The sequence below is a fragment of the Rhopalosiphum padi genome, chromosome 1 (genome assembly GCF_020882245.1).
Source record: "Rhopalosiphum padi isolate XX-2018 chromosome 1, ASM2088224v1, whole genome shotgun sequence".
Taxonomy (NCBI): domain Eukaryota; kingdom Metazoa; phylum Arthropoda; class Insecta; order Hemiptera; family Aphididae; genus Rhopalosiphum; species Rhopalosiphum padi.
In genome coordinates this window covers 83026428-83038103 of record NC_083597.1, presented here as the reverse complement: position 1 = coordinate 83038103, position 11676 = coordinate 83026428, and the positions used below count along the sequence as shown (strand labels likewise).

General features: G+C 27.7%; 1 protein-coding gene across 2 annotated transcripts; it reads left to right on the top strand.

Moving 5' to 3' along the window:
- Window positions 1–217: 217 nt before the first annotated feature.
- Window positions 218–10901, top strand: LOC132918609 (fatty acid-binding protein, muscle-like). 2 transcript variants are annotated; one of them, XM_060979957.1, is made up of 3 exons: window positions 218–416; window positions 9426–9706; window positions 10675–10901. In XM_060979957.1, exons 1-3 carry the CDS (start codon window positions 344–346, stop codon window positions 10726–10728), a joined length of 408 nt encoding a protein of 135 aa, XP_060835940.1. In that variant the 5' UTR covers window positions 218–343; the 3' UTR covers window positions 10729–10901. The 2 variants fall into 2 exon arrangements, with proteins under 2 accessions (XP_060835940.1, XP_060835939.1); XM_060979956.1 differs by lacking the exon at window positions 218–416 and adding an exon at window positions 4501–4843.
- The last annotated feature ends 775 nt before the right edge of the window (window positions 10902–11676 follow it).

The following is an 11676-nucleotide window of genomic DNA, read 5'->3' as shown; positions in this document are numbered from 1 at the left end:
ACCCGTGTCAATCTGTGGTCATTTAATTGGATGCCAAGGACGGGTTAGGTTTATATTATAATAATAATATTATGTACATATTGTATAGTGCAGTCGGTGCATTGTATAATAATTTCTCGTTCGTTGAAGCCGACCGGACCGAACGAGCGTCTCGAAATCGGTGCAAATGCCTCCACCGCGCGCCGACTGCTATAAATACGCTCGGTACCTGTGTGCTCGCGTACAGTGATCGTCTGACGGCCTAAACGTGACAAATAATATTAAATATATTATATATTATACCGGGAGTATATTATATTATTGGGAAACAGACCCGAACCGAAGTCGGCTATACCGCATAATTATGTCTCTGATTTTCGACAAAAAATTCAAGCTGGAGTCCAGCGACAAATTCGACGATTACATGAAAGCTCTCGGTAAGTCGTCGTCGATTATAATTTATTATTTTACGGAAAAAAATATACGCATATACCTACCTATGTATGTATATGCGCCTTAATCGTATTATATACGTCCTAATAACCGTTGACGCGTTCGTTTTGAGATAAATATTTTGGATTTAATAGCGACACGTTTGCAACGTTTTTAATGTTTGGACTTAAGTATTAATGTACATCATATACTATACCATAATAATATTGATTTTAGGAAGACGTGAATGATTATATTATGTTTCAATAAGTCGTTAAAGATTTTTAGACGTTATCTTTGTCGACCACTATTTTTCTTAGTGCAATTCAAATTTTAATCAAAATAAAAAAAATATTATATTTTTAATCTTGTACTGATTTGCATCAAAATAATTTTTTTAGGACATTTGAAAACAACGCAATAGTGTAAAACACACATCTTATATGGTTTTTATTAATCCAACAATTATTGACTATTATAGTTACCTCATGCATTATTATTTCAGTCAGTAGAAAAACATGAAAAATTACATTTACTTTAAAAACTTCACTTTTTCAAAGTAAATACATTTACATATAAATTATAGGTAAATTAAATTATTTGCTATGTGGTTTTCAATAAATTTTATAATATTGTTTGATAAAATGCTATTACCAATTTAAATATTTTTACTATTACTCTATTTTAAGTTAACAAACACTGTTATTATATTCTTATACTGCATTTATATCATATATTTTGCTATATTGTAAAAAGCCAATTGATGTAAATTTTAAATGAAAACATTTTCTAAAATATAGTTTTCATCAAATATTTTTGTAAAAACTAAAAAGTTATGATCTATTTATTATATTAATAATCAATACACACAATTCTAGGTAATTTTTAAAAGTGTACCTAAAGACTTAACAATATAAACATGTTACGATTTATATGAGCAATTATCAAAATATCCAGATATCTTATTCAATTTTCTTTAATTCCCTTTAATTTTAATCAAAATTATTATATTTTGATACCTACTTAAATATATATAATTCATTTTAGGTAATATCATAGACCTATAGGTCTATGGGTAATACTATGATATTTAATGAATATAATTAATACTTTGTAACTAGTTTAGGGTTGACAGTTTATTCAGTTTAACGTCTTATATCGGTAAACCAATTAACCGGTTATGGTTCAAATACCGCTTAAACGGTATATCATAATACCGTTTACTATTTATACGTGGGTTGACGCCGTAGACTGCAGTTTTTTCGGTATACCGTTTAGTGGGTTAAATAAATAGTGCATATCATAACAAAAATTTTCGATATACAGTATTACGGTTTCAAGTGTATGGTATCCGGTATTGTGGTTTTCTGGCATTTACCGATATTACAGTATACCGTTCTATACCGGTACTGTTACAATAATATCGTGATATCGATACCTGCTTTCAATGCCGTCAAAGTTAATTTAATATTAATATACATTCATGTATGTAACAAATGTGTGCTATTTTCATTTAACACTTTATTATTACCTATAAAGCGTAACTTTATAGCATAAATGTATTTTATTTTAAAAATGTGTGACAAATAAGTATAAGATTATCATTTTCATTTCAACTATTACATTTAATGATCAGTGGTATTATTTACATACAGAATATACAATATACAATATACGATATATAATATACCATTGCATTTCATTCTGCGCCTGACGCTTGGGCCTATAGGCAATATAACATCTATCTTTAAGCATAATATAAGAAATAACTAAAAAAAACGACTAGTTTTAAATTACATAAGGTTTCACCAGTTAATTTATAATGGTGCGCGTGTTTTAAATATATAAATAGCTAATGTATATTGTATATAAGTCTTACATAATTAGATCAATAAAAAGCTTATTTGCGTTTTAAGTATTTGCAAATTATAAAACTGGAATATTATACATACTATTATTAAAAATTAAGAAATAGTATAATATATTTTCAAACAAACAACAACATAATTTTCATAAATAAAATATAAAGGTTTAGTGCTCACTCTGTATAAATAATTTACAGAAGTTTTTGTAGATAAATAAATAAGTTTCAATTTAAAATTATCAATATCTCCTGTTTAACTTGATTTTTATGTATTTTAAATTTCTAAATTAACTTTTAATATTGGTGATAGTATTTTATAATTTATATTAAAAAAAAAAACCATTTACCTAACTGTCTAACTGTAATATTATAATTATTATATTATATTATATTTATTATTTATTCGTTATACATCGATAAAATTGTATTATTTATAGTCAAATAAATATATTTTTTTAGTTTATTTACATTAATGTAAATATGACCATCAGTATAAATAATTTAGCAAAACTAAATATAAATAAACTAGTTCGAAAAATGCCGCGAATATTAATATTATATAGACCCACATTTCAGACTATGAAATATGAAATATTACATGAAATATTGTTCATATTATAGTCTATAGCCTGTACCATACCAAATACGAACAATAAATATGTATATTATATAATGCAGTTTTATCTAGTTTCAGTATAATTTAATATACTTAAGTAAAAATAAATGGTTTCAGTAAAGATATAAAACCTTTTTTTTAAATTAAATTTAAAAGTATAATATGTATGTTTAACAATTCAATTTAATGTTTATTCTCTTGTCGGAGAGTCGGATACACTATAGCAATTTATGAAAATTGAGAAACTAATTAAAAAATAAAATATACATTGACGGTCATAGGCAATGGCTATGTCTTAATTTTGTATTCACAAAAAATATATATACCGTTAACGTCCTTCAATTCTATTTATGTTTTACTTTCTAGTAATTTTGAAATTTCCACGACATTGACATTGATGATATTAGTTCTTTTGTAAAAACAACTTTGAAAGAGACCTTTAATTATAAAAATATAATACGAAATAAAATAATAAATTTCTGAACCAAGTTATCCATATAGCTAATTAAATATATTATACTAATTATTACTGATTTATTTATTTTGATACTTTTTTTTTTTATATACACTAGTTGTAGATATGTTAAAATGCAAAGATATACATTTAAACTCTTTACTTAATATTTTTAGTCTGCTTAAATTTATTCAAGAAAACCAATATTGATAAATAGTAAATACGAGTAAAAATATCTTTAATTGGCCAAATATCATACTGTTTTTTTGTATCGATAATTTAATTGTATTTTTAAAAAAGAACACTAAACATAATATATAATAAATATACAATTATACGCCATACCTCAATACGTATATTATATCGTTACATATTTTTGTACTTTCATGTCATAAGTAAACCACAGGTTTTTTTCAGCTTAAATTTATTCAAAATAAAAAATTAGTAATAAAAAATAAAAATATTTTTAATTGGACCAATATCATACTGTGTTTTTTTTTTGTCGATAATTTGATTGTATTTTTATAAACGTATACTAAATACTAATCATATATAAATATACAATTACATCATACCTAAATATATTATTTCGTTGTACTCAAGTCCAATGTGTGCCTACTGCCTACATTATTATACCTAGATGAACATCGGTTAAGTTACAAAAACGATTATGATATAGATTATTATTTATTATTAATTAATATTATTGCAGACTTGTGCACTTCCTGTAAACAAATATGTATTAGGTATAATCGAACACCTTAAGGTAATAAAGTGTAATTAGTAGTTTCGAATTAGTGAAACGTCTCTGCAGGCATTTGCGCTAACGCGTCGTACATAGTATTATGTATATATACATATTGACCGGTCTTATATTTATAGCCTTTGAACTGTTGTGCGCATGTGTGCGTGTACTTAGTACTCGCACAGCTCAGACGACTATGGACCATCGAATGTTAGAAGCTTCCGCAAAATGCGGTGATAATAAATATATTGTTATGAATACTGTAACAACATCATTACGATAACATAATATTATACTGTTATCAATACTGAACATTGTATTATGGGAAACGATCGCGGGTTCGGTCGGTCGGCCAGGAAAACTCGACGCATATAAAATGGGACGGACCCCGGCACCGCTACGGTTTGATAATAATATATAGCGTATTATACTCCGTAGCGTAGTAGTGGAACCGACGCTCTTCGTCAGTATATATATATTCTAATATCGTTCTACGCACGATACGCGGTTCGCCCATTCGTTTTCCGTCTCTCGTCTGCAGTACTCGCCTATACGTACCTGCCTGCAACACCGTACACCACGACAGCAGTGTTGTAAATAGTATCTAGACCGTCTATATATAAATATTGTAGATTTTTACCGTCGTCGATCGATTTCGTTCAACTTCTCCGGCTGCGATCATGGAGGCTTTTATGAACAAAAAATATAAGCTGAGCTCTAGCGAAAAATTCGACGAGTACATGAAAGCTTTGGGTAAGATTTCGTATGTTATAATTCTACATTATTATTATTATTATATTGTTTTTATTATTGTATTATTTCAATATCTATAGGTACTACGAGTGTCTATATACACTGCACTTATCGCAAACGAGCTACTTGTGTTTTAATCGTGTCTTGATAAATTATAATTTAAATATCACGTATAGGTATTGCAGGCACGTTGTGTGTACGCGTTCAGACCGTTTGGTCACCGGTAGAAATATTATGACGTCACGGCCGAACGTATACGTATAATATTGTTATAGGTAGGTAGTCATCTAAATTCACACGTGCGACGCGATTTAGAGATTTAAGTATTTAACCGCATAATAATTACTATCAACGCCGTACGACGGAAACAGACCGGTAACAGCTGCGAGTAAAAAACGATATTTTATATTACATTATTATTATATAGATATGTACGCTGCCGAACGTTTCTCTTCGGCCGCGCTCGTTTTAACGATTACGACGACGGTGACTACAGTCGCGCACGCCATCGCCGCTACGTTCCCCCACTACTTATTCACCCACCCACTTACCCACTAACCCCGAGGTGCCACTATACGACCGTAAATAGGTCACGAGTACACCAGAGATCTCGAACATAAATTTTCGAAAAAAACCATTCTCCCAGATGCAGACGTTCCGAATTCCGAATCCGGATTGTGGTATAGACCGGCCGAGCTTATGTTTCGAACTATATGATTATACGTGACTACGTAAATCGGCAATTATTTTTCTCAAAATTTCCACGATAATATGTCATATTACACAAATTTCCTATTTATTTATTAATATTATTTTTTTTTTACTTCAGTCTTAATAGCACATTTTTCCGTTTTACGTTCACACATTATAACACGTGAAATATATTCGATACTAACAATAATATTACATATGCGTTTTACTATATTAATCGTTTGTTTTCAAACAAATTTTACAAAAACATTTTACACTCCCCGAACGCGACAACCCCGCGGACTATAAAACGGATGGACGCATTTATTCTCAATATAACTATATATTTTAGCTAGCGGATTTCGGTGAGAGATTATTGAGTGGCGACCCTAATTAAAGTAATAAAGTCAATATTTTACACGACCATAGCATTATACGTTGTGTCATTTGTGTTTATTCACCGTCATTCGTCGCCTTTTTCGAAACAAAAAAAAAAAAAATCGTAATCACACTATTACAATGTATTATATTGTCCGTACATTACTGTGCGGCGGGGCGAGTGATACGTAAGTACGCAACCCCCGCACAGCAACCTGACGGCCAACGCCCCGCGTTTCTGTATATTTAATTTATATTTTTAAAAAGCTGTTAAATAATTTACTCGTAGCGGTCCGGCACAAATGTGAAAACGTCACAAGATCGCGAAAATGTATACATATTATATATCATGTACGTGAAATATTCAAAAAATGTTGTTTTGTAAATGTCTTGTAAAATATTATAATATAATATCGTAAATATATTAACTTTAATGTTTCGACGATTCGGCACGTGTATGCGTATTGACATAAACTATTCCTTTATAATCATTATAATTATATAATTACTGTATATTGATTATCACACGTCGTTTTAAATAAATACTGCACTATATTATTATATGACTCGTGGTGTCAGTACTATGTACGACGTACGTTCTATATAATACAATGTATTTTACTATAGTAAATAGTCAGATTAATATAATATAAACCGGACGTATTGGTATAGACAAATGCTTACTGTATCGATTGATTTATTCCGATTAGTGCGTAAAATTAAATAATATCATTCTATAAATTATATTTCTGCTATTTGTACACACGGTACAGATCTTATACTCAAATCCGTTTGTAAAATATTCAACTGAGTTTATTGTACTTTATAATACAATAAAATACTTACACTAATAATAATTTAATATGCACCTATATTAATGTATCAATTTGATTTGATTAAGAAGTGGCATTAGTGGCATCAACAATAACAACAATAAGAGCTATTTTTCTAAAATTCATAGATAGGTATCGGTTTAATTTTTAAGTGATTTATTTAAATATAGATATATTGTTGCATAGAACACAACCGGTAATAGTGTGCGCACTGCGTGTAACAGCTTAACATATGTAGTTGTGTGGTGTGTACATTATTTATTAATATAGCCAATATAGGTATACATTATAATTACCGATTAAACAAAAGGAGCTATTCCTACTGCGATTAATTATTCATTGTGGTAGGTATAAACTTTATTCTCGTAAATTTTGTATAACAATATAATAACATGCTGAAATGACGGTAAATAATTATATATACAAAATATAAAAATCAATACAAAATAATATTAGATTCGGCACAAAAATTAATAAATAAATAAAAGAATTCGATTTATTTTCTGTATACTATCGTCTGGCTATTCGGGTACCACAGTTTGAGAACTTCTGTTATAGCCGTGAGTATAGACAGCTAAAGCTATTTCACTGTAGGTACATTGTATATTATTGTTAATGCATTCTATACACATAACTTGAATTCATTCGCGTGTCGCTTATTAGTGCAGCAGTAATATGTGAAATATCTATTTAATGTTATAATATAACTAGATTATCCAAAATATGGAAATACACCCGAAATCCCTACATACAAATAGTTTTTATACTGTTTACTTTAATAAGCTGGAAACGGGTCATTGGCCACAGGTGAAATTCTTTTACCGAAACGAAGAGAGCGCATTATCATTATTATTATTATTATTATTATTACACTACGGCTCACTAACACTCAATTTTTTTATGCTACTACATTTATTATTACTGTTATATACTCATTGTTATTATTGTAAGTAATGCAAAAAAAAATATCAAAAAATACTTTGTTTTTTCCTAAAATTATCTGTTTATACGTACCTATTTACGTGATTAATCATTAATAGACTTTTTTTCTTTCTCTGTAATATTTTTTCTGTCGTAAAATATATTAGAATTTCACTACACAGCACACAATTATGTATATTAGTCAGTCTGTTATTGATTCCATTAAAAACAGTTTAACAAGTAATAAAGTAACAAATATTATGGTAGCTAATTGCTATTGATTAATGATTAAACATTAAACCTGAATATATCAATTATATACCTACGATCTACGGAATTCTGACCACTTTTTGTAATCTGTAAAATCTATTAAACTATCAATAAATTTTACGTTCACCTAATAAATATACAATTGGTTAACTAGGTATCTGAAAATAAAAAAAAAATACTAAAAAAAAAACAATCATCATTACATTATAATTAACAAGTACCTATTTGATGTAATAACAAATCAATATTAATATTTTGATATACGTCTGTAGAAAATATTTACTTTTACATTGATGCAGACATGCGGTATTAATGTAATATTATGATTTTAACTTTTTAAGAGCTATTCTTATTATATGACTACACGCGTTAGGAATAATAATATATACAAATTACAAGGTATGAACACTATAAACTACTAAACTAGTTAGTAGTTAGTACCGTGCATCTCTTAATAATATAATATATTACCTAGGTTAGGTATTACGTATAGTATAATTACCCGAATAATAGATAGGTTAAGTTATACCACATAACATATCTTTGAATTCGTAGAATTTGATGTACCTAAAGTATTCTATGACGAAGTTATAAATTTAATTAAGTATATTTGTCCAACTTCTCTAATTATACTGTATTAATGCATAATGTGACTATGGCAGATAGATAGATGTATTATTCTCAATGTACCTCGGTAAAACCGATTGGATTTGTACAATAATTAGTCTTATCGAGATAAAATCATTAAATGCATTAATTTGTTCATCGTCAAGGAGCAAAGTATCATTAAAATTACTATAACAAATATTCTAGCTACAATAAAACTTTTGTATCACTTTATTGTAGCATAATTACATCATATTAATTTAAGATTTAGAATGAAACTATATATATATTATATATACTTAATATGAAAAATAATTTTTATATTATTTATATACAGAGTGTATCTTATGTCAATAGGAGTGTGATTATTAATGATTTTGGATCAATAATATGAAATTTCAAAAAAAGACTTGTTTCTTTATTTTTAACCGAAATGTTTGCATCACAATTTCAAAATTTTTAAGCTTGCGGTTGTACCAACAGCAAAATCAACTTTGTTTTTTAAATATGTACAACTATGTTTTTAATAGATTCTGATAGAGCTTTTTTTCTAAAGATGTTGATAGTAAAATTATCAATTTTAGTTGGCTAATTTATTAACTATACGGACCTAAAAAGTTTAGTAAATTTGTTAATAGTTTTAATTGAAATAAAGCGTAAAATCATTTTTTTTTAAAACTATTTTTTAATGAAATTTCGTATCTTTTTATACACTAAAATCTAGACTTTATGTAAATATATGGGTTATTTTAAATCATAATATTAATATTAGTAGATGCCTAAACTAGGTTTCACGGTTTTAATTTGAGAAAATTAATACTTGTTTTTTTTGGAAAAGTTTTAACTATATTATATTATTCTACGTTTCTTATTTTGTCTTGTAGGTGTTGGAATGATGACCCGTAAATTAGGTAATACTGTATCTCCAGTGGTGGAGCTGACCAAAAGCGATGATGGCAAACTTGTGCTATCGTCAAACTCAACTTTCAAAAACTCATCGATCGCGTTCAAACTCAACGAGGAATTCGATGAGGAGACACCCGATGGCCGCAAAGTGAAGTCGACTATCATTCAAGATGGAAACAAGCTAGTACACACCCAAAAATGCGACAAACATAGCGACACCACGATCGTCAGGGAATTCGAACCAGATCAGTTGAAAATGGTAAAATAGCTAATAAATCTGCCATTAAAATGGGGGTTAAGTACAATAACCTAGACTATAATAACAATTACAAAATAATGATACTAATACAGCTATAATAAATTATAATACTAATAATAAATTAAATGACGAAATGTATTATATTTATGTAAAAAGATTTATTGTTAGAGTCGTTTAATTGATGTTCCATTTTATATTTATATATATATACACATTATACACATAGTATAGGGGCTCATTACGTATCTAATATTATATACATATAATTTGGTTTTTATTCATATAATAGTCAATGTATTAAGTATTTAAGTGTCTTTATTGACCTTAACGTATAAGGTTAAAAACCTTAAATAAAAAATACATTTTAAATAAATTATAAAAGAACGATTTTTAATTTAAACTATAACGCTTCAGCACTTACTCAATACTGATGTGTATGTATAAACTGACATACTGTATAGATAAAAATTATAATCGTAAAATTAAGTAGTCGTTGAGAACAATTTAAAATCGGTCAAAATTAATCTTAGTTTTCTCTTTTTCTGATTTGTGAAACCGGATTTTTAACATTAAATTGAAAATCTAAATTTAAATACTATAGATCGAAAGTTGTTAATAAATTCAAATTAGTTTAAAAATATAATCGCGAAAAAATAGAGATTTTTTGTCATTTACTACTTCTACAATTTTTATGATCATGATGTGTGCGACTTAAAAGTTTTAGTCTTTAGAGCAGTCGATTTTTATGATAGATACCTTTTAAGCACTTACCAATTGAGTGATTAAAAAAACTCAAAATATCGGTTTTAACATCACTAGCTAGTCGCTAACACGAGAAAGTTTGTACGGAAAATCTGAAAATTGTTACAAAAAAATTATAATATATTTTAATTTTTAATACCTACCTAAGCAAAATCTTGTAATAAACAATATAAAATATTAATAAAGATGTGCTTTTTGATTTTCAGGTCCTGACTGTCGATGACATCACTTGTACCAGGGTCTACAAACCAGTCCAATAAACATAATGTATTACAATATGTATAATATTAATTGTACTATTTAATTACTAAAAAATTCAGATCTTTTGCAACTTATTCGAAATTTGACCTACTATTTATTAATTATAATGTTATACATGTGATTACTGATTAATGACATAATTACACGAACTATATTTATTTAATTTTAATAACGGTCTTGTAATTATTTTTAATCTTATCCTTAGTATTTAGTGCGTAAGCAGTTACTGCAATCGGTAAAAATATAAGAAATACAGACAATGTTTGTAATGAAAATTGGTGCTATCATAAAATGATTATCAATTTTTACCTAATATTTGTTTTAATTATTAAATAATTCATGCCTACACGGGCAATTTTTACGGTAGTATATCGTACAAAAAGTAATTTAAAATATTACAATAAAGATACATACAATAATAATACACAGACTTAAAAAAAAAAAGAAGAAAATAACACAAAATACACAGAACTACAGTAATTGCAGTGTTGGTGGACAATCCGTTTGCTTGTCTGCACGTAAGCCAGTCAATGGGGTTGATTATACGAGCATAGTTGGGGACACATAAATGTCTAAATATATTTTGTGATATGTCTTTTGATATTCCTATTAATTATTAGTTACGGAGATATAAGCAAAATGGACTTAGGTACCAGGTTATTACATTTCAGAGCAAGAACCTGGTATGTCCGGACATACAAGGTTTTTGCTCCGAAACTAATTATGTTGGTTATACTGAATATTATAATATAAATCAATTTTATGAGCAAGAACCTGGTAAGTCCATAAATTTATCCCATTATAAGGTCATAACTTTTTTTGTGTTATTATAATTGTAATTTGAATTCATATTATTGATTCATAATAATGAATGCTATATGTTTCCAATATAAACATAAAAAATACCACACACATTAATGAAATAATAAATTGTATATTTTACTAAA

What these genes read in the sequence shown, in the direction of transcription:
- LOC132918609 (XM_060979957.1), top strand. Translation starts at nt 344, where the DNA reads ATGTCTCTGATTTTCGACAAAAAATTCAAGCTGGAGTCCAGCGACAAA. An exon ending in CGATTACATGAAAGCTCTCG is followed by an intron (nt 417 to 9,425) that starts GTAAGTCGTCGT and finishes TTTGTCTTGTAG; the next exon opens with GTGTTGGAATGATGACCCGT. An exon ending in AACCAGATCAGTTGAAAATG is followed by an intron (nt 9,707 to 10,674) that starts GTAAAATAGCTA and finishes TTTGATTTTCAG; the next exon opens with GTCCTGACTGTCGATGACAT.